The sequence below is a fragment of the Diplotaxodon limnothrissa genome, linkage group LG7, assembly GCF_057381915.1.
Source record: "Diplotaxodon limnothrissa isolate DT_005_m linkage group LG7, D_limnothrissa_male_GT1.1, whole genome shotgun sequence".
Classification (NCBI taxonomy): domain Eukaryota; kingdom Metazoa; phylum Chordata; class Actinopteri; order Cichliformes; family Cichlidae; genus Diplotaxodon; species Diplotaxodon limnothrissa.
The window spans coordinates 15,593,005-15,616,576 of NC_140602.1; the positions used below are offsets into that span (position 1 = coordinate 15,593,005).

At 41.8% G+C, this 23,572-nt stretch overlaps 2 protein-coding genes across 4 annotated transcripts; both read left to right on the forward strand.

The window, feature by feature from the left end:
- The first annotated feature begins 645 nt into the window (after positions 1 to 645).
- On the forward strand, positions 646 to 15,834 carry LOC146628038 (cingulin-like protein 1). The gene is made up of 19 exons (XM_085359319.1): positions 646 to 692; positions 2,055 to 2,936; positions 3,010 to 3,104; positions 4,485 to 4,590; positions 4,693 to 4,788; positions 4,888 to 5,036; positions 5,904 to 6,045; positions 6,132 to 6,344; positions 6,446 to 6,652; positions 6,735 to 6,839; positions 6,972 to 7,124; positions 7,329 to 7,499; positions 7,708 to 7,860; positions 12,746 to 12,835; positions 13,980 to 14,063; positions 14,692 to 14,816; positions 15,076 to 15,184; positions 15,287 to 15,450; positions 15,532 to 15,834. The coding sequence occupies exons 1-19, from the start codon at positions 690 to 692 to the stop codon at positions 15,608 to 15,610; spliced, it is 3,126 nt and encodes a 1,041-aa protein (XP_085215445.1). The 5' UTR covers positions 646 to 689; the 3' UTR covers positions 15,611 to 15,834.
- A 353-nt stretch (positions 15,835 to 16,187) lies between these two features.
- aqp9a (aquaporin 9a) lies at positions 16,188 to 19,835 on the forward strand. Of its 3 annotated transcripts, none has more exons than XM_085359321.1 (7): positions 16,188 to 16,289; positions 16,441 to 16,567; positions 17,483 to 17,620; positions 17,804 to 17,922; positions 18,866 to 19,083; positions 19,576 to 19,678; positions 19,715 to 19,835. In XM_085359321.1, the coding sequence occupies exons 1-7, from the start codon at positions 16,188 to 16,190 to the stop codon at positions 19,781 to 19,783; spliced, it is 876 nt and encodes a 291-aa protein (XP_085215447.1). In that variant the 3' UTR covers positions 19,784 to 19,835. The 3 variants fall into 3 exon arrangements, with proteins under 3 accessions (XP_085215447.1, XP_085215448.1, XP_085215446.1); XM_085359322.1 differs by having other exon boundaries at positions 19,721 to 19,835; XM_085359320.1 differs by having other exon boundaries at positions 19,576 to 19,835.
- The last annotated feature ends 3,737 nt before the right edge of the window (positions 19,836 to 23,572 follow it).

The window sequence follows — 23,572 nt, forward strand, 5'->3', positions numbered from 1 at the left end:
GAATAAACTGCTGCACCTACTCCCAATTTTCCAAGTAAATTATAAAGTCACTCAAGACTTTTGCACAGTACTGCATATGCCACGAATTTGCAAATGTTGCCACAAATATAAATTAATACAGTTTTACAAACAATAAGAACTTTAGCCAAATATCAACAAGGCAGCTTCCTTTAAGACCTCTTTGAAATCAAATCTGGATTTTGTGTGAGTTGCCAGGTAAAAAAAAAAAAAAAAATCACCTGCAATAAAAAAAAACAAAAAACAAAACAAAACCAAAAAACTCCTTTACCCATGCCTTTATTTATTTATTTTTTAGCTCGAATATTTGTAGTTAAAATATTTCGACCCTTTCAAAAACAAATAAATAAATACATGAAAAGAAAGAAAAGAGGAAGTATTATAAGGATATGAATCCTAAATAATCATGAATCAGAAATAACTAAACGTGCTTTAGAACTGCAGAACTACTAATACAATTACATGTAGGGAATTCTTCGTATCATTATTATAGATTTATGTATAAGCCTACCTCAAAGCGAGCACTAGGCAGCAGCAGCAGCAGTCATATGATGTTTCTGTGTGACAGTGAACGCCTCTCTGAGCGGGGCTGATCATGTCTCGGCGGGTGGAGGCTGGACAGTCCGATCGGACAGAGGAGGAGGAGGAGGACAAGTCAGCGCTCACACAATATGGTAAGTTTGAGATTAAGAACAAAACCTGCTCTAAATAACGCGAACGACCTCAATCCTTCAAAGATACCCCATCTGCGGTGATCAGCAGCGCGTTTAAAGATGTTACTCCAACTTTTTACTACACCTTTTCATTAAGTCGCGGTCTTTTTACAACAGAAGCAGGTAGAGTTCTTGTATCCTTTTTAAAGTAGCGAAGTAAAGTTTATCCGGATAAAGTGTGTGAGTGGCAGATACTGTAGTATCCAAGGACAAATGAGTTCATGTTAAGTACCTAGAATGACAAAGTAAGAACGACCCAATGAAACGTTAGAAGCTCTTATTACGCATGAACATGGCAGGTTGTAGAAAACCCACCAATGGGACAATTTGCTGTCTTTTTTTTTTTTTAACCAAGTCATTTAACTTTTACTTAACATCAGCTGAGCAGTCGATTTAAGGGGAATTGAAGGGGGCTGGTCAATTTAAACTAACAGGACAAAGCAGCGGAGTGCTGTTTTTTCTACAACCTGGCAACCAAAAGTAGTTTATGACTGATAGGTGATTGGTGAAAGTTACTGTTTAGTTAGTCTAAGTTCAAACATCGCAATGAACTGAGGCTGGACTGGCTGAAAAATGAACATTTTTAATGTGTTTCTCTCTTTTTTCTGATTTTGTGGTGCTTATAAATCCCTTAAAACTATTATTATTATCATGATTATTTTCCATAACATTGATAGTTAACTAAATCAGCACATTTTGGAATAGTTAAAGGAAAAGATATACGCACAATAAAGCCATGTAGAGTGAAATAAAAATATATATATTATTGCCTACAATATATTGGGGTCACAAATGACCTCACCGGGTCACTTCTGTAAAAGTGTTGGTCATTCGAGGGTTATTTGGAGTGGCAGCATGCTAAGGATGGGGCTCGTAGGAAGACACCATACTGTCTTCTATTGTGTTTGTGTGTTACAGCCTCACAGTAGTGTGTTTGTTGACAAACATTTTCCTCAAGTGTCATACGACGGAGCGGATGACGACACCTCTCCACCTCAGCCAGTTGTAGTCGTCATGCAGTTGGCTCAGCTCGGGCTGTACAATAGTACGCTGTCATTAGCACACAGAAAGAGCTGTTTTCATTGCACAGCAATATCAGGCACTCACCAGCATCCATTTATTGTGTCTTTATGTGCAGCTGTGGGAGGAGCTCCTTCGATGTCTGTCCTTACGTTCCCTCTTAAGCTCCAACCCTGCTCCAGTGTTTTGTAAACAGATGATAAGGCCTGACCAACCTGAAGCATCGGTTTTCAATTCACTCTCCCGTGCAGTCTCCCTCTTGGTGTCATTTTTAACATACCTGTCTGTGCGTGTTACCACCAGTTTATCTCCAGAGGGGTTGGGATGGAGTCTCACAGGCCGAGCGGTTCTCCAGACATCAGGACACAGAGGGGCTACATGCTGGAGCACAGTCACAGGGGCAGCCAGGACAACTCGTTTGGAGTGAGGATTCAGGTTCAAGGGATTAAAGGTCAACCCTATGTGGTTCTGAACAGTTCAAGCCAGGACAGCAACAGGGACGTTTCTGTCATCACTCACCAGGCAGGGTACAACCCGGGTATGGCGCGAAGGTCCATGGATGACAGACAGCTATCACCTGAGCCACAGAAGATGGTTAACTCCCCCGTGTTTAATTATCAGAAACGCCCAGAGATCATGAGATCCTACAGCCCTGAAAATAATAAACTGAGCCCGGGGTTTCCTTCACAAACAGCCTCAAACAAACCGACTACCAACGTGACCAAACCCAGGATCCCTCTGCCTGCTGAGGGCCCAGGAGAAGACCCTGCTGAGTTGACCCAGAACAAGGCGCCTCCATCTGGTGGACAAATTTCTCCAAGGTCCCCAAACTTAGTGGAGACCGACTCCATCATTTCTGTAGGGAAACTAATAAGCCAGTTTAACAGCAACCAACGGAGGGGAAGAGGCCCGAGGAACAGGCTGAACCTCGAGGAGTGTCGTCGGTCACGCAGCGTGGACAGCAGTCGAACCTCTGAATCCTCCTCGCCCTCCCCTTCAGCTAGCAGGAACTCGTCTCTGAAGGGCGGGATGTACCCTCCTGGATCGGCCAGGGCTCGACTCCTCAGTGGAGAAGTCAACTTAAAGCCACCAAGCAACAAAGATACGACCGCCAAAGGGCTTCACAGAGCAGAGAAAGCATCAAGCGGTGACCGGGCTGATGAATCTGATGAAAGAGATGCACAGGTACAGGCTTTTGTTTTAGGGCAAAGTTGTCATTTGAAAGATCAGATTTATTTGCCGTATGTTCCCTAATCAGGTCACTCCCGATCTTCTGAAAGGACAGCAAGAGCTCTCAGTAGATCCAGCCGAAGACACGACGAAACAAATGCTGTTCACTTACCTGAAGGCTGGGTAAGTCCCCCCAAGCTTTCGGCACTTTACTTTAAAGGGGCAAACAGACATTTTAGGAACTATAGAGCATATATTTGATTTCTTGCAAATGGGTTGAATTACGGTGTTTGCCTATACCTTAAATAAGAGACTCCAACAGGAAAGGCAGCTTGATTTGTATTGTTAGCGTTTAAGCACACACTGTAAACTTGGAGGAGCAGCGAGCAAGGCTTTGTGCAAACAGTTACAAAGAACAGTGACCGGCACCTCTAAAGTTCAGCGTTTTCAATTTTGTTTGTTTAAAGTGCACAAAAGCAAAAGTTTAGAAATGTCAGATGACAGTGTTCTGGATTACTTTATAGGCTGTCACATTATTAGCTCTCTGAAGTCTAGCAAACAGGATATGACCTGTTGTGAGATTTAGACCCTTTTTAAAATAAATTATTAGCAATAACAAAGGAATTTTACTGAAATAAAAGTATAATATAGTTTCCCCTTTTTTCTTTTTCCTTAAAAAACAATTTAATTGACTTGGTCTCATTCTATATTCCCCCCCCTGCTCATCCACACCTCACCTGCAATGCCCCACATACTTCCTTACCAGTATATCCGTATATCAGACTCAAAATAGAGGAGTTGTGCACTAATGTGAACACGTGCGGTGGAGATGTTTGTGCTTTACAGACGATCTGGCAACATGGTTAACATTGCACAAACAGTACATACAATACTTATAAATCATAAACTCTGAAGGATGTAGACTTTATCTATACATTTTCCATGAGAAACAGCTTGTTTGAGCTTGAGATCAGATAAGCAAGTGGTCCGGGTGATGGGGGCAGTTGTCTAGGCTCCATCTAAAATATGTAATATCTTCCATAACGGCTCTGCTGTTACTCTAAACTATCTTAATAAACAAGTTTTGTTTCCTGTTTTCAACCTAATTTCCAATAAAAAACCAATCGAACAAAAACAAGTTATATTTGTTGTGTATAACATTGTCTCATTTTTCATAATAGTATATTCAGTACTCCCTGTTGGTCTAGTGGTGAGTGTGTGGTTGAGATCAGGCAGTGCAGTCTGATACGGGGAGCTGCTCCAGATGTGTGTTCTCAAGTCAGGAATGTAGAGCACGACCATGTTTTTACTGATAAAATATCTGCTGCACTTGGAAAGTTTGAAACATCTACCAGTGCCTGTTTGGTGCAATTTATTTACAAAAAAAATGCTGAATTATGTGTTGTACCCCTAAGAGAGGTCAAGTGAACAATGTTTTATTTCTGCATACCAAAGCTACTTGACATCACGCTCAGAGGAGGTCCTGCCCTGCAACCAGATCAAGTTTCATCTTTTCATCGGTGTTGTTACTGTGTTTGCTAAATATTTTTTCTTGCTGCCCAGAACGACTGATGACGACTCCACCACTCATAGAAAGGTCCACCTGCTCTTTCGGAGGATCAACAAGCTCAAATGGAGAACTGCTGCCAATGTGGAGCAGGAGGAGAAAGTCAGTGTTGGCATGAGATGTTCGTCAGGGCAGCTCACTCTCCAATGTGATTTATTGTGTTTGTCTGAAACTGCTTATATTATTGCAATGTTTTGCTTTTAGGACTACGAAGAGGCGATAAAGCTCCTGCGGGAGAAACAGGCAGAGCTGGAGAAAGAAGTGTCGGAACTGAGGCAAAGACTAGACGCTGAGATGAAGGTGTAGTGTAGCCCCATCCTGCTGAGTCACCTCCAAACAGCTCACTTCCTCTTCCTGTGACTGACAATGTCCCTGTCTGTTGTTGTTCTTTTCCTGCAGAATGAAATGACTTTAGCCAAAGCCTGTGAGAAGGCGAGGACAGAAAAGAAGAAACTTCAGGAAGAGCTGATAAAAAGCCAAGCTGAGCTCAGCCAACTCAGGGACAAGCTGGGAGAAGTTGAGGCAGAACTTCAGTTTACCAAAGAGGAGTAAGGCTGTGACCTTCAGGTCATTCACCAAAGCTTTAAAGTAAAGCTCTGCCTAGTGATTCAGTTTAATTTGGTTTTAATTATTTAGTGCCAAATCACAACAAATGCCTTAGTGCACTTTATATTGTAAGGTGAAGACACAATAATCAGTCAGCCCCCTAACAGCAAGCACTTGGCAACAGTGGGAAGGAAGAACACCCCTTTAAAAGGAAGAAACCTCCTGCAGAACCAGGCTCAGGGCGGGGCAGCCATCTGACACTAAAGTCAAACTAGACTCGCCAAGCCTGAATGTGTCATGTTTCTGCAGTTTAGGTGAAGCACTCCATATACAAACCGACTGTTGGGATTTAAATGGTCAGGTCCAAGTCCAAGTGCTACTGGTCATGAAAGAGCCCAGCACGTGCATTTTAAAATAAAAATGATACTGCACAGCCTGCTGATCTGGAGGATTTGTTGCTTTTTGACGGAACTAGTACTGCTGCCATATTACAAAGTGCTTTTGATCTTCTAAACTAAGCAAAAAGACAAATTAGTATTTTTCCCACTGGAAAAAAACTCAACAACATTATTTTAATGAAATCCTGAGATACAGAACTTTAACTCAATGCTGTTTTTCAGGGTCTTCGTGTAAGCCTCTGCTCATGCTCTCTGGTCACTTGAGTGCACTCTGATGTATGATTGGATGAAGGGCATTGAACTGAAAGCAGTTAGTTGAATACACTTTTGGTTTAGTGGTAGTTTGTTTCAAAAGTGAAGATTCCTGTTTTTCAGTCTATTCCAGTTAAGCAGCTTTTTGCAGCATTTAAGGAGAATAAGCGAGCTCCTGTCTTTGATATGAAATATGAATCTGTTCTCGTATGTTGCCAGGGTGGCTCAAATGAAGGCTGAGAAAGAGAGAGCTAAAGCAGAGATGCAGGACCTTCAGCAGCAGCTCTCAGAGATGCACGACGAGCTGGACCGAGCAAAGAAAGCAGAGGTGATAAATGAAGAGAAAGAAGTCCTTCTGCAGGTAAATGAAAGCCCGCGAGCCAAAATATAGCAGATGTAAAGCAGCTTTTTCCCTTAAATATATATTTGTGATGGTGAATTTGACAGGATTTATCCCAGCTGCATGCAGAATTTCAGGAGATGCTACAGGTGAAGGAAGAGCAGGAGGACTTGCTGCATCGCAGAGAGAGGGAGCTCAGTGCCCTGAAGGGAGCACTTAAAGAGGAGGTGGAGACTCAGGATATATACACCTCTGCTCTGAAGGAGGAGCACGAACAGGAGCTTCAGAAGCTGCTCGGGCACTTGGAGCTGGTTAAAGAGGTACCAGGAAACATACCTCCATTTGCTCTGATCTATCACACCCCTGTGTCACGTCATATTTCGATGTTGATCTCACACTTTGCTTTCGCCCTGTCTCTCAGAGCAATGCTCTGCTCTGCCAGAAGAAGCTCGAGGCGGAGGAGGAGAGCGGTGCAGCTAAGGTGCAACTGAAGGAGCTGAGCCAGGAGAGAGATCAGCTGAGAGGGAAGGTGCAAGAGCTTAACAACAAGTTGGAGCAGCTGAATCAGGTGATCCAGGAGTACAAAACCACAGAAAGACAGTTGGAGCAGAGATCAAAGCAGCTTGAGGTGAGGAAAGGGGTGCAAATGTAGGGAGATAAATGTCAAATTTTCAGTTTGTTCAGTTTTCTTTTGCTTCATGCCGTTTCAGAGGGAAAAGCAACAGGTTGAGGAAATGCTGGACGATGTGAGGAGGAATGAAGAAGAGATGTGTCAGTCTAACAAGTCGCTGCTCACTCGCTTGGAAGACGTGCAGGTATCAAGGAAATAAGGTTGAGCGGGAGAAAAATGGAGCACACTTCATTATGTCTACTATATCATATTATTTCATGAGCATCATAGCTATGCTCTTGAAATGAATTCTTTACTCTGGGTTTTCTTCTGACAGGGTAAACTAGCCAAATTGAACCATGAGCACAGAGACCTGAAAGAGAAGCTCAGGGAGGAGAAGAAGCAAGTGGAGGAGCTGTGGAAGACAAAAACTGAGCTGGAAGATGAGAGAAGGCTGCAGGACAGGGCCATGGAGCAACTGCAGAGGAAGGTGAGAGGGGGACATAAACTATTCTTTTAAGGCCTTCCAAAAAAATTCTATGTGTTCTTGGAGCCAAATGAGGCCTGAAAGTCTGCTATCTTAACCCTGAAGCCATGAGATCACCAGAAACAGCTGTTAAGTCTCGTGCTTGCATAACTTCTTTCATCTCCTATGTCTCGCTTATCTGAGCTCTTTGTTTATCTGCACGGGTAGATGAATGGCATCATAGAGGAGTGTGAGGCGTCCACAGATGTGCTTCAGAACCAGGTCGATGAGGCCAAAGAAAAGAGTCAGAGGGACTTGGCCGAGCTGCGGAGACAGCTGCAGGAAAAGGGAGCAGAGCTGGAGAAATCCAGACAGGCAGCCAAAAAACTGCAGGAAGAGGTGTGGTGCTCACCGTCTCCCTGATTCATCAGCATGAATTAGTCTTAGTCACCAAAAGAAAAATAACATGCACGTTTTGTATGATTTTGAATAAAAGTGGTCAGACTCTACGGATTATGTGTTGTCTGTAGAAGTGTCTGCTTTACTGCTCAGCACCGGACATTGCATGTTGCTTTGTGTTTAACCTTTGAGCTGTTTTCTTGTTCAGCTGTTTCCTCTGGAGGAGGATCTGCGGAGGTGTCGCAGGGAGCAGCAGGAGGCCCAGCTGAGGGGCCGGCAGCTGGAGCAGAAGGTGGAGGAGCTGGAGGAGAGGAATGTTGCCGCGATGGACGAGCGAGAGCGCCAGGTCAAACTCATGGAGGTAAAAACATCTCTGAACCTCCAGCTTGTCAAACTCAAAATGCAGCGGTGGTTACCACTGTTACCTCACAGCAAGAAGGTTGTGGGTTCAATTGCTCCATCAGGCTTTTCGGTGTGGAGTTTGCATGTTTTCTGGTTTTCCAAAGGCATGCATTTTTAGGGGCCTGGTTAACTGGTGAATTTGAATAGTTTCCTGTCTCTCTGTGTTAGTCCTGTGACAGACTGTTAACGTGTCCAGGGTGTACCCCGCCTCTCACCCCATGGTGGCTGAGATAGGCTCCAGCACCTCCTGTGTCATTTTATTGGATAAGCAAAAACATATGGATGGATTGATGGTTTACCTTCTGAAACAATATAATTACATTCGGATGGTAACAGAAACAAAATAACCTGTTCCTACCCCATTTTTTATTTTATTTTACTCCGTCCACACGTACACGGGTATTTTTGAAAACGGAAATTTTCCGTTTTCGTTTTAAAAAATAATCCCGTCCACACGTAAAGGCAGAAATGAAGGAAAACGCTGCTAGGAACATGCCAAAGCAGCAGGTGGCGCTATATTCCTAACCGTGTAGAAATGTTGGCCAATCAGAAGTCTAGAAGCCTCGGTGGGAAAAAGTAAACAAAGCTGGGGCATAGAAGCAGAACCGAGTCGTATGTGTGGAGGGACAGTAACTGTGTGTGTATATGTAAGCATTTAAACACTGCAGAGACTACAATTAACAGTATTGTAGAAATTCATTTCACCGAAACAATAACGTGGCGCACACTAACCCTGGAATGACACCTAGGTTTGAAGTGCAGAGAGGTATCCGTCAGGGATGCCCTATTTCCCCCAAATTGTTCATATTAACCACTCAACTGCTGGCACTTATCATCCAAAAAGACCCTGATTTGTATGGTATTAACATTTTTGACAAGGAATTCAAAATAAGCCAGTTTGCTGACGATACTGCACTGTTTTTAAGAGATAAATCCATGGTAGCTAAAGCGCTTAACACTATCTCATTATTCTCCCAGGCGTCAGGACTATGTCTGAATATTAACAAATGTGAATTGTTACCTATTCACACGTGTTCTGATTCTAATATAGCTTCTATAAGAGTTGAACTGGAAGTTAAATATTTAGGTATAGTGATTTCTAAAAATATGTCCCGAAGAGAAGACAACAACATCTGCAATCGTATCGTCGACATGAAGAAATCCCTTAGTCGTTGGTTGACCAGGGATATCACTATATTTGGCAGAGTCATCCTTTCCAAAGCTGAAGGTATCTCTAAATTAATTTACCCATGTCATTCTCTTTATGTTTCTCCCCAAAATATTAGGAAAGCCAACTCAATTATTTTTCAATTCCTATGGAAAAACAAAACCCACTATATTAAGAGATCACAGTTGGTTAAAGATTATGAGAAGGGTGGTGTCAGAGCCTTAGACTTTGAATCAATGATCGGAACTTTTAAGATCAACTGGCTCAGAGCTTGCTTATCTCAGTCTGATTCCATGTGGTTTCATATACCCAGATCTTTATTTAAGGAACTAGGAGGAATTGATTTTCTATTAAAATGTGACTTTGAGACTAGTAAAATACCTGTTACACTCTCTAATTTTCACAAACAGATTCTTCATTTTTGGAAAATGATGTTTACACACAACTTTTCTCCTCATATGTCGACCCTATGGAACAATAGAGTGATAACTGCTAACAAAAAGACATTATTTATCAGGAACTGGTTTGAGAGTGGTATCTTGTTTGTAACTGACTTGCTGGATTTGAGTGGTGCTCTATTGGATTACGTGTCTTTCTCAAAGAGACACAACTTTAATTGTCCATTAAAAGAATACAGAAAAGTTTGCTGTGCTATCCCTTTGGCCCTAAGGCAGCTGATACGCAACACAATGCTACACTCTGAGGTCAATCCAGTGCTGCCAAACCTAAAAATTGGTAACTGCATCCTAAATGATAGTAAATGTAACAATAAATTTATCAGTGTGAATTTTAAATCTATTCTTTTCCAGGGGTTTAACTCAGGTAGATATTTGCAGGCCCTTCATGGGGACCAGTCACTCATGGAAAAGGCGTTCTCAAAATTCATTCAGTGGCCTGTCTCCCCAAAAGTAAAAGAAACTCATTTCAAGATAATTAATAATATATATCCTGTGTATGAATTTTTAAAGAGGAGGTTTAAATTTGAGGTTAACCAGTGTGCATTTTGTGATTCAGCCTGTGAAACATTACACCATTTGTTTTTCTCATGTCCTGTGTCAGCTGCCTTTTGGTTAGAACTACACAGCTGGTTATCCCTCAAGATCAACGATATTCCCCAGTTTAGTATTTCTGATATTATTTTCTATATGGCTAAACAACATCCATCTGTCTCTACTGTGATTAACATTGTCATCCTGTTAGGTAAATACCATATACATTGTTGTAAATGGAGGAATAGAAAACCATCCTTTACTTGGTTCATCAATGACTTTAAACATTATTTCATGTCACTTAAAAAACTGAAGTCAAGCAGATTTGCTGCAATCTATGATGACATTTCCCATTTGCTACTGTTTTGATTATTACCTATATTGTGTATCAACCTGTGCTCCTTTTAATTTCTTCCCCATTAATACTGTGGATCTTTTGTCTAGCCCCCTCCCCCCATATCCTTGCTGTTAGTTTTGTTGTATTGACTATGTTCTTTTTTTCTTTTCTTTTTTATCCTCCACGAGAGTTCATTTGCACTATAATGTATTATTTTGTTTGTGACTGTATTGTTCCAATTGTTAATAAAATTCTTAAAAAAAAATAAATAAAAAAAATAAAATAAAATAACGTGGCGCACACTGTGACGTCAGAAAAGGCGCACATCTTTGACGCTGCGTTTGTCCACACGTAAATGCAAAAACGGAGTTTTAGAAAATATCCACCCTGGCCGGAGTTTTTTAAAATCTCCGTTTTCAGTGACAAAAAACGCCGTTTACGTGTGGACGAAAGGTGCAAACGCATAGAAAAATCTGCGTTTTCAAAAATACCCGGGTACGTGTGGACATAGCCCAAGTGAACACAAGACTGTTGGTAACACTTTGGCTACTTCCACACTAATGCGCTTTCATTTGAAAACGCATCGTTTTCTCTCCGTTTTGGCCTCCCGTCTACAAGGCGTTTTCCCCGAAGGAAAACGCAGCGTTTTGAAAATGAATAAATTTGAAGACGGTGCTTTCGCGTCGCAGTGTGGACAGCGAAAAATGAGACCTTGGAAAACAATGACGCATTTTAGTCATGTGATGCAGTCATGTGACCAATTAAACAAAGATAGCGGAGGGCAGCAGTTGTTTTGTTTGCTCTCAATTTCGACAGCCCTATTAAAGATTAATATCAGTTTGTACATGCTTCAGATAGCTTTTCTTCAAATTTGTTAATTCTCACTCGCTTTTGCAACTTTGTACTTTTGTGTTACTCGCAGCAACAAGTCCACCTCATCGGTAATCCATTTAAAAACTTGACCTTTCAAAGAGCCGGAAAGTAAATATGCGGCAGACAGAAATCAGGCAGGCCGAATCGTCTTGCGTTTCACGCATGCGCAGTACTGGAACGTAAGTGTTTTCGGCCGTTTCAATGTGGACGCACAACTCTATCCGGGCTAGTGTGGACGTAGCCTTTATTTCACCTTAGTTAATATACTTATTTGTTAAAAATATTTTACATTAAACATTGTAACAAATTGAGCTTAATTGTATCTCCAAACTAGCCAAGGAGTGGAAGTCCTTTTAGTCAGCTGTTATCATCCGTAATAGAATTTCATATAGTCACAGTATTTAAGTTGTTTTAGTCTGGATACTGTTCTGCTGCCCGTGCAAGCCACTTTGCAACCCACCTATTGCCCACCCCCTCCTTTTCCTGTTATTTCTAACTCATTCAGTGGCCTGCCTGCTGTTATTTATGTCTGCAGTGTTCTTTACTGTTCTTGCTGTTGCTCTTTCCACACCAGAGTTTCCAGATATGAGGGGAAAGGTGCTGAGGTTCCCAGGGCAGAATTAGAGAAAAAAATGACTGCAGATGGAAAAACAATCCTGTAATCACTTAAGTGTCTGTCTTACAGTGTCTGCTCATTTACCTACATCCCTATGGGTGCAGAAAGGGAAAGGTTAAAATGAAGCATTGTTAAACTGTCTTTTCCAGGTGCTTGCCTCTTGTTTATACAGACCTGGAGCGAGACTTTTTACTAAAATTTGTGTGGCTGCATTAATAAAACCAAGTAATACAAAAGTATCTCAGAGTTCACTGTAGATCTAATCCTCCAGTTTAAGCTTAAAGATGAAAATCTACCCACATGGTTAGATGGCAACAGTAATATTCCCAGCTATAACACGTGTAAGAGCGCGCAGTCACACACGTAATGTTTACCTGTTCCTCTGCGTGTATTTGCACTGTCACCTGTACCTGCTCTGGGTGAGGAGAAGTTCACTGGAAACAGCGTCTCGCAGCTCAGCCCTGTTTGTCTTGCCGATGCAAAAACATTACACAGTGATACCAGCGTGCGCACTGTTGACACTTTGTATCAACCGAGGAAGAGCGTATTTACTGTTGAAAGTTATCAGACCTGTCCGACCGTTCTCAGAAACCTTCTTCTACCTACCCCCACCCCCCACACACACACATCCACTGCTAACGCAAGCAGAGTTTAACATAATAGCAAAGCGGGTTTTTTTGTGCATTTTTCCTGAAGGCTTCCTTGTATAATGTTACCCAATACCCTCGTCTAATCTGAGTCAGCTTTCTAACCACATTCTCCAGAGATAAATATCTCATGTCCCCTGTGCTTCCAGCGTGCAATTTAAATGAAGTCGATGATGGTTTGAAGCATCTTTTCATTCATTTCCTCTCCTCTCAGGAGCGCATCAGCCACCTGGAAGAAGACCTTTGTGATGAGCGCGGCAGTGCTGACCGCTTGATGGAGCGATTAGACAAAACCAAGGAGCAGGCAGGTTTACTCCCTTGTTGTCTTTGCTGTTTTTTTGTGTGTGTGTTTTTTTTTCCAGATGAAGCTCACATTTTGCATTTTTCTAATGCTCATGAATTTCCCTCCACAAAAACAACAACCTACCAGTGATAGATTTATTGCCTGTCTCAATTTTGGGCCCTCAGCTCTGTTTTGATCATAAACAGATGTTGAGCTGAGAGCTCAGATTTCTCTGCAAACACCCAAAGCTGCTGATGTTTCTGAGCTGCGCGTAAAACAAGTTTGTTTTGTTGTTTCGTCTGGTCATTAATCATGCTTCTTCACCGCTTCCTCATCTTCAGTGTGCTTTTAATGCTGGCCTACGTTTAGGGGAGCAAAGTAGTACACAGTAGGTGACACAAAATGCTCTTTTGGTTAAACTACTAAGCCCCCCACCCCCACTCCCTGCTCCCCCAAAAAACAGCTAACTATTGTGAGCAAGTATTCACACTCCCTCCTCTGGGCCTCTGGATGTTATTAGTGAGGAGAGCCTTTAGATCTGATGTGTCCGCTCAGACCGGACTGAATTTCCTCTGTTTTTATGGAAACCTTTTATTTAAACTGAAAGTTTGTAATAACACATGGTCTTGTTTGCAGTCAGTATTGAAGAGAATGCATGTGAACGGAAAGCAAGTTGTGAGGTTTAGTGTTAAAGGAGAACCCTTGTGCACATTTCTAGTGCCTTATATTCCTTTTAAATCAATGTTTCTTGCATTATTCAAAGGTTACCCTGCAATTTATACTTTGTCCTCCTCTCTTTAAGCGAACTTTCCTCTGATTGGCTGCCCATCACAAACAAAACGTTTGAACGGTAGGAGGTAGATGCGTCTGTCCTCACAGCCTCCGGGCAACTCTGTGCATCTGAGATGCCTTTGTGTCTCTAAGCAAGAATATCAATTTCTTTGACGTCACATTGAACCAACAGGGAAAAAAACACCTCAAACTGAGTGTTTAGAGAAAATAAGTAAAAGTCTACTTTCAGGGGGAAAACATATGAAGTACAAGCTCAGCAAATAATAAATTAGTAGTTCAGTGTCCATATGTCCCAGCTGTATTTCTTATGTGTGATGTTATGCAGTACATGTATAATGGATAATAAAAACTATGTTTCTCTCTGCATTAACAGATGGATCAGATGCGGAATGAACTGATGCAGGAGAGATCTGCCAGGCAGGATCTGGAGTGCGATAAGATAAGCCTGGAGAGGCAGGTAATTATCCCTAACCCCCCAACACCAGACAGCTAAACAGAGTGAAATCATTTCTGGAGAAAAAAAAATCTTAAGGTGGAGTCAATGTGATGCAAGAGACTGCTGCTGAAAAATGAGGGTTAAGATCCAAGTTAGATACTCAGCTCTTTTAAGCTTTTGCTTTTAAATAATAACCAAAATCAAGTGAAATACTCATGTAAATGCATGTGGAATAAAATCAGCATGGCGTTCAAATTGTAAGATTCATGTTCAATATCAGCATTGATGTTAATGGTGTTAATGGAAACCTGCTCAAAGGTGCCCTGCAGAGTTTTTTTTTAAAATTTCTTGTAAAGATACAAAAAGGTTCAGCTTACTCTCAGCATTGCTCACCAAACTGTATTGCTTACATGCTTGAGGGTTAACAACTGTGCAAAGTTTTGCAAAGCTTGTTTTTTCCTACTTTGTTTAATAAACCATTGCCTCCCCCCTTTGGATCCGTGGAATAACAACCTCAAGCTCTTACATTCTTGTGCAAGAAGCAAACAAAACTGCGACCACCCTGAGAAACTACTGCTTCATGTTGCTATTACAGATTTTTTTTTTTTTTTTAAAAAGCTAAAATTCTTCATCGTATTCTCTCTGGCAGAATAAGGACCTTAAAAGCAGAGTGGCTCATCTGGAAGGTTCACAGAAGAGCAACCAGGACTCACTCGTCTCCAAGCTCAACATCCGCATCCAGGAGCTGGAGGAGAGGTTGCAAGGAGAAGAGAAGTGAGCAAACACACAGCAAAAAGTGACCTTACTTTAACAACTTCTCATCAGTTTTAGACATTAATATGGATTAAGGCTGTATGGATCAGTGCAACTACAGAAACTCAGATTCTTGGTCCTGGCTCTCAGTGAGTGGTGGACCCATTTATCACTTGGTTGTAAGAAAAATCATCTCTGGTCTGCACACTAGGAGTGTGTTAAGTTACACAAAGCTGGAGGAAAAAACAGGCACATGATCCCTTGTTGCTTTTGCTCTCAGGGACAACAACAACTTACAACAAGTGAACCGCAGGCTGGAGCGCAAGCTGAAGGAGATGAAAATGCAGGGAGACGAGGAGCGCCTCAACCTGCAGAGCCAGACGGACCAGGTCGACACATCTTTAACCACGAATAAAACCTTGTTACGATGTTCTCTTCAGCAGGCGACTCGACTCGTGATTCTTTATCTCGTTTTTCCCCGAACTCTGCAGCTGACTCAGAGGCTAAAGACGGCGAAGAGGCAGATGGACGAGGCGGAGGAGGAGATCGAGCGTCTGGAACACGCTAAAAAGAAGTTGCAGAGAGAGCTGGATGAGCAGATGGAGGCCAACGAGCAGCTTCACAGCCAGCTGAGTGCAGTGCGGAATGAGATGAGGTGATCGATCGCTCTCTGCCTTTAACATGCCGCTGCACTAAATCACGTCATCACCATCATTTAATGTTTTTGCTTCAACAGGCGGAAGAAGAAGGCCACTCCCCTCACTAAGGTCGCAGAGGACGATGTGAACGACTTAGACGACCTGGGATCTGACTGACCCGCGCTTAAAAAGAATTCAATCTGGAATTTAATGTCACTGTGAACATTTCACAATTGAGTAAAATGTCATTAACAACTCAGGTGTGACTTCCACCTTGAGCTGCATGGCACCTTGCCAATGCTGACCTCTTGTGGTGATATTTATAACTGCATTATCAGACCAACTTGATTATTCTTAATCTCTAATTTATTTTGTTGGTGTATTAATGAATATGACGTGGCGTGAACGTTCTTAAGATAATAACTAAATGCACTAAAATGCTTTTTTCAACATTCACCAGTGTATATACGCCTCCAGACACTGAAATAAATACAGCTGTGTGACATTTCTGTCAGTCTGAGACTTTGACTTTGAACAAAAAAATGAGAGAAAGCTTAGTTTAAATGTAAAAACAACACAAAACTCGTCTGCTGGTAACCCTCAGCTATGAAACTCTGTCAGAATGGTAGTTGTACGAATGGATCAATGGCCTGCTCTTAATGGCTGAGGCTGTGCAGAGGTGGAGATGTGACTCTAATGAGCTCCAGGGATTCAAAGCGCCTGACAGTTTTGACATCTGTTGGCACGGCGATACATGGAAGTACAAAACAAGAGAAGCATGAGGCAACACTGTGCTCTAAAACATGGAATATTTAAGGAATTTCTGGCAGAATTCCTGGGAACGTTTGTCTTGGTTGTAAGTATTCTTTTCTTTTAGAATGAAACTATTTTTTTTCTCAGAAATCAAACATTGCATCTGCTCGCTTTAGAAGTTCCTGTAATTCCTTCAGCTGATTTGATTGCTTTATTTCAGTTTGATTAATGATATGTTCCTCTCTGTTTGTCAGCTGTTTGGCTGCGGCTCCGTCGCTCAGACCGTCCTCAGTCGAAACACCCTGGGCGAACCCCTCACCGTCCACATCGGCTTCTCTGTAGGCCTGATGATGGCAGCGTATGTGGCCGGTGGAGTTTCAGGTAAATGCCGCTTTTAATGTTGCTCTTATTTAGTTAATTCTTTATTTCTGCTGACATAAAGTTGGCCTCAGATGGGCTGCAAGACCCCGATTAGCTCTGCTTAATTTATGCATGGCCAGCAGAGCTGACACACTTGTGAAGAAAATCAAAAGTAAAAAGTTTTAACATTGTAGTTGTTAAAAGTTTGTTTAGCGTTCTATCTTAACCTCTTAATTTATAGTCAATACAAACCGTCTCTGCCAGAACATATAAAACAATCTGACACGACTCTCTTGTACGTGCTGCTGTAATAAAAACATTGATACTCATGAGGCATGCAGCTTGTAGTATTAAATCTTTATGGCTTCCTGTCCGGCCATGTGCCACCTCCCCCAGCTCCGGCATCAACAGGAAGGTGCCAGCTCTCTGTCCAGATCCACCAAATGTGTACTGACCATTGATTTATTAACACAGCCTCTCTGGGGTCGTACATAACCCTGGGCACTAAATGTCCTGCAAACTGCATTGATCATAGGCTACGTTCATCTGTCTATAGCAGAGACCAGACTCAGTCCCAGTGAGAATGCTTACTTCATGTGAGCAGGGGTTTGAATTGAATTAAATCAAACCCCCACCCATAGTATTTCATGAAGAGATATAACAGGCAGGTTTCTCATATATATATATATATAAAAACTACCTGGCCTTATTAAAAATAACAACAGAATCTTTTTTGTTTTTTTGAGGTAGTGACCTTTATTCTGCCTCTAAAAAAACAAACCGTGAACCGCCCTGGGGGGCTGCTCCCCTGCTGTTGCCTCTTGTAAATGTGACAGCCTCACTAATGATGGAGAGGATATCATGCCAGCCACCCACACATACACACACACACACACTGCACCCCTCTTTTACTCTGTGCTTTGTCCTCTCTCCCAGGGGGCCATGTGAACCCCGCTGTGTCTTTGGCCATGGTAATTTTGGGCAAACTGAAGATCTGGAAGTTTCCTTTCTACGTCATCGCTCAGTTTCTTGGTGCTTTTGCAGGAGCTGCTGCAGTCTTTGGATTATACTATGGTGAAGCCTCCTTTGCATATGTATATAAAGCCATAACAAGTGTTATGTAAAGAAGTGATTAAGTGCACAACACTCAGCTGCCGCTGTGAGAATATTTTAACCCTGGGTTTGACTGCACAAGATAGAAATGGATCCCTGTGACTTGTTGCAGTTATGTCAGATGTCTCTTTGTGCTCCTCACAGATGCCTTCATGGACTTCACCAGTGGGATTCTGTCAGTGACGGGTATCAATGCAACGGGCCACATTTTTGCCTCATACCCCGGCAGACACCTGTCAGTCCTCGGCGGCTTCATTGATCAGGCAAGCTCTAGTCGCGGTGAACCACTGACCTCCGCTCTCTTTCTGCCTCTAAATACTGTAAAGTCTGGCCAATGTGGCTAATGCAGAATCGATCGGCCTATTTAGTCTGAGAACACCCCCTTTTCGGCTCACTTTTGGCCCTAATGTCCATTTCCTGGTACTCTGCAGAAGGTCACATTTACTTAACGCCATTTCCAGTCTGTTTATTTGTTGCAGCAATACAAAATTAACACGTCTGCTTGTGTTTCCAAAGATGGTGGAAACCACAGCAGGTAAAGCGCTGCGATAAGTCTGCTTAGTGCGATTGTGTTTATGCAAATGTTATTTTCATTCTCATGCTCAGAGGTCAAGTACGATTTGAGTCAGAGTGAATCATCTGCGCAGGGATCAGAGTTAAGACGTTGCAAATGTGATTTAAATGCACCCAGATCACTATACACATTAACTGGACATGTTTTATTAATTTGTATTCAGATGTTTTCAGTTAGAAAATTATAGTTATTTTATAATAGAAGTTTGAAGAAATTCACATGATGGCATATTATATGACTGTGAAGTAAACAAATAGCTTAGTTACTTCAAATTGCACAAAAATCCCTCAAATAAATGACATGAAATGAGTTAATGAATATATTAATATGTGCACTGGTCCGCGTTATAGAACATTAAACAAAGAAACAATATATAAACAATATATATCTAATATATCAAATAAAAACTACAGCTGAGTTGTGCTCAGCGTTTAGACTGTATCCATGGCTTATGTCTTTATTATGATGTGCGTTGTGAATTTAATAGTCTGATGGCAGATGGGTAAAAGCTGTCACTGGGAAACTGCTGCTCCATGTAGTATATTATTGTAATTGGGATGTTACCAGCGTTTATCAAAGCTACACAGCCAAACTCATCCATTAATCAGAGGTTTGCTGTTCCTCTCTCGAAGGTGGTGGGAACAGGTATGCTGGTTTTGTGCATTCTTGCTATCATCGACGGCGGAAACATCGGAGCTCCTAAAGGCGTCGAGCCGCTGGCCATCGGCCTGATCATCATGGCCATCGGCGTGTCCATGGGGCTGAACTGTGGCTACCCCCTGAACCCAGCCAGAGACCTGGGACCCAGACTGTTCACAGCTGTGGCAGGATGGGGGATGGAGGTCTTCAGGTAGGTGGAGTCGAATCACATATAGATGATTATATGATGATGATGGGTGGGCAGTTTGGCCATTAGGTGAAAAAGTCTAAATGTGGTATTATTATTAAAATGCGTGGAATATGTAACTTCTGAAGGATAGATCATTAATGTATACAAAGAAACTATGCATCACATACTAAATGTACACTTATGTAGTAACTTTATTTGATGATCTCTTACTTACAAAATAATTTTGCAGTTATAAACATGTGGACACATTCTATGAAATGAAAATGTAAATACAGACATATCTCCCTGCCTCTCTTCAAATCTTTCATTGAGCTATTTATCGAAGTGAGCCCGTGCTGGTGACACGTGTTACATAGTGTCACATGCGCTCGACAGATGCAGTCGATGCTTGTGCATGATCCGATGGAGGCACCGGCGATCAACAGCTGCCTCTTTTTTCTCCCACTGGTGTTTTTGACTCTTCCTTCCTGTTTCCCTTTTCTCTGCACGCAGCACCGCAGACAACTGGTGGTGGATCCCAGTGGCGGGACCGATGGTGGGGGGAGTGGTCGCGGCCGTCATATACTACCTGTTCATTGAGCTGCACCACCCCCACGTCGAGCACGAGAAGCCCCAGGAGGAAGAGGAGGAGGACGAGGAAGACGAAGAGGATGATGACAGCAGTCTGAAGGACAAATATGAGATGATCACGATGAGTTAAGAAGACTTTCACCTTCAGGACTGAACGCTTTTACTGTCAGTCAGATGAACACCAGCGCAGCTTCCATCTGTAAGGACAGGATCCATGTGTCAGTGTCATCTCATTGGTAGCTGTATAGGCTGTAGTTATACTTCAAGCTTTTTTCAGCCCGATACACCACCAAAGACTTCCATGGGTCTAAATAAAAATAAAATATATTTGGAAATGTTCTGAAAACACAGAATAACTTTTGCTCGATTGCCTGTTGTTGCATTTTTCATAAACTCATGGAAATCTCAGTCCTGTGTATTTGAGATCATTACATAAATATTAGCAGCATATGTGTTGTAAATACCATTTTGTATATACAAAAAAATTCTCCTTTTTTGCATATACTAAAAATAGAATATTAGTTCTGCATGCTTGCAAGTTCCCTGTTACATTTCTTTGTGTTTTTCTCAGTGGTTGTCGTGATATTTGCGTATTAACTTCAAACTTTTTGTGCTTGTTTTGACTTTTTGCAAAACTCTCTTACTCACTTTTGTTTGTCGACATTAAAGTTTCTACAAGTTGCAACTTCTCCTAAGATTTTTCTCTTCACCGCTCTGCTGCATTTGTAATAGAAAACTGCACATCAACCTAAAATGAGATGCTCAGTTGATGTAAACATTCTCATACGAGCAGTTTGTAAATTGCTCCACAGACGAAGTATGTCCTGTAGAATGTCATCGCTCCAGCTAATGTCCCCAATGCAGATGAAGGAGCTGAGACTCAGTGGGTTGTCTGATTTTACTTCCACCAGGAACCTCAGGTGGCAACTTCAACGCTGCAGAATTGTTAGAAAAGTCAAATATGATGGGATGATAAGACTTAAAAGTGAGAAGCTTCATCATTGTTTCATCTGGGGGATTCTCACCTTTGAGTTAAAATAAGAATACCAAAAGAATTATTTTAATAATATGGATTGAATTCTAGTTCTGATAATGTTCAAGAAAACCCATGTTAAATAAGAGCTGTGAAGTGGAGAAAAACTTGTTCCAAGTTCTCTAACTTGACGAGTGCTCCTGTATAACATGTGGAAAAGAAGCTATAAAATTTGAGAATAATTTAACATCCAAACAGGATAAATTTAATTCAAAGTCTCCGTTAGCTCAGTTAGCCATGCTTTTTTTTAAGGTTTTCCAAAATAAAAAAGAAAAGTAGTAAGCTAGTAGTAAGCAGCTGTAGCACAAACATGTTGTTGGGCTACCTGCTTCATTCCTTCAGCATTCCAAGAATAGTTAGAAGTGAGTCAGATTTAATGTTAAGTTCCATTATATTGAAAAAATATTTTGGATATTTCCAACAGAAATCGGTGTAAATTTAGGCCCTTATATCTCAGAGTCTCGGTACGTGCCTCTTAAATCTAGCAGAGTAAAAGCACACAGGCATATGAAACAAGTACAAGTAACTCAAAACTCTGTGAGTAAATGGATCATTATTTACAGTCCATATGGCTTCATACAGCAGTTCAACAGTAACACTAGCAGAGAGACAGCAACAATCAGGGGACAAACAAATACTAATACTAAATTAGCTGATATATAATCTTATTCTAAGCTGGGGAGCAGCTACAGAGGACAGAGTGGGCAGTTTGTAGACGGACATGAAGATACATGTGCAGGTACATGTGATTCTTGCTTCTTGTCTTTCATCCCTTTTTCAGGCTTTGAATAATGTGGGGTGACGGTAAAAGAACTGGGTCTGGGGATTTTCCATGTACACAAGTAACCAAGACTAATGACTAAACCCCTCAGACTGACTGAGTGTAGGAGCACTGAAAATCCTCTGGCTGCTGGACAACGAAACAAGCATTCATTCTGCGCAGGTTCTTTGTTTGTGCTGCTGCCTTCATGGTGAGCAGAGCCTTGCTGCCGCTCAGTCCACAAGTGCCCGTTTTACAGTCGTGCTTTTGTCACTGCAAGGAGAAACAAAAGGCACACTGCTTGCTGATCGGCTGTGACATCAGCTCCTTGCAGAGAGCTGGAACTGTAAATGCAGAATATTGATAATATCCTCTGTGTTACGCTGTTTCAGATGTAGAGGGACATAGATGTGGGAGCTGTGGGGGAATTGTATGAGAATGGATCACAAAATCAGTACATATTCAATCACTGGTGTAAACGTACTGGAATATAAATGAGACACAAAATACTAAACCTCATCCCTTGTTCCTGGATTTAATAAAATCGTGTTTACAACCAGCAACTGTAGCCGAAGAAATGCGCAGAGAATCGATAGCGGGCCACATTCCCCTGCATGTGCAAATGCATGCTCCCTGGATTTGACTTACTTTTTTTATGGGTGTTACATCATTGAATGCACTCATGGAGAAAAGTGATCAATAAGTATAGGCAATAAATAATATAGTGCGTAACACACATGTGGAAGACACGAGCAGGCGTGTGGCGGAGACAGAATAAAAGCTTTTGATCAGCTGCTTTTTCCTTCCAACAAATGTATTCAAATAAATAAAAAAAATTATATCTGAGAGCAGGCAGCAATGAGTGTTGGATTGTGTGTCCTCCTGAAACAAAACATATATAAAGCTGTGCGCGTATCTCTGTGTTGCTGATGCTGGTGACTCACAGGCTGCTAGGAAACCTGCAGCACCATCATGGTCTCTGAAGCAGCTGCGCCCTCTGCTGTGAGCCTCACGCTACTGCATTTATCACAGTAAACAATGTTCACTCCAATGGTACTGTAATTTTTACAACAGGTTCTCATCCCAACCACATCAGGGGCGCCACCAAGGGGTGGGCAGTTGCCCCCCCCTCCCCCAACTGCATTAATTCTGCGCATCCAGTGCAGGTTCTTTGTTTGTGCTGCAGCCTTTATGGTGAGCAGAGCCTTGCTACTGCTTAGTCCACAAGTGCTAAGTTTAACTAAGTTTAACTAATGCTAATTTGTTATTAAGGGGCCCAGAGTATGCCAAGGAAATATCCCCCACAGCATAACACCAGCAGTAGCCTGAACTGTTAATCCAAAGCAGGATCCACACTTTCGTGCTGTTTACATCCCATTTTATTGTCCGAAATTGCGCAGACCAGGCAACATCTTTCCAGTTTTCCACTGTATAATTTTGTTGATCTTGTTTGAATTGTTGACTCAGTTTTCAGCTGGAGTGATCTTCTGCTGCTGTAGCCCATCTACTTCAAGGTTCGATGTGTTGTGCATTCAGAGATGGTCTTCTGCATACCTTGGTTGTAAAGAAATGATACTCCCTTTTTTCTTTTTCATTCTCTGTAAATCCTACAGATGTCTATGTGTCATTGCTCAGGGCTGAAATATCAGCCTGTCTGGCACAAACAACCACGCCACATTCAAAGTCGCTTAAATCATCTTTTTCTAGCCATTCTGATGCCCAGTTTGATCTCTGGCAGGTTGTCTTGACCTTGTCAACATTCCTGCACTGAATTGCAGGCACGTGACTGGCTGATTGCATATTGTGTTGACCACTTGAACAGGTGTACTTAACAACGTGGACAACAATTTTGCAAGTTTAACTTTTAACTGCTGTAAAAGGATTTCTTATTTTATTAGCGGTGTGTAGATGTTCGCTTCACTAACAGAGTATCACACAGATTGGAGTGGGATGGTGCTTTTCCTCAGCAGTGCTCGTATTAGAACATAGAAAAACAGTTTGGTAAAAAAAAAATAAATAAAAAATCAAAAAAAAAAATCACAAGATCTAATAACTTCACATCGATCTCTTACATTCTCCCCAAACGCAACTTTTTCCACAAACAAAATCAGCATCTTTCAAACACC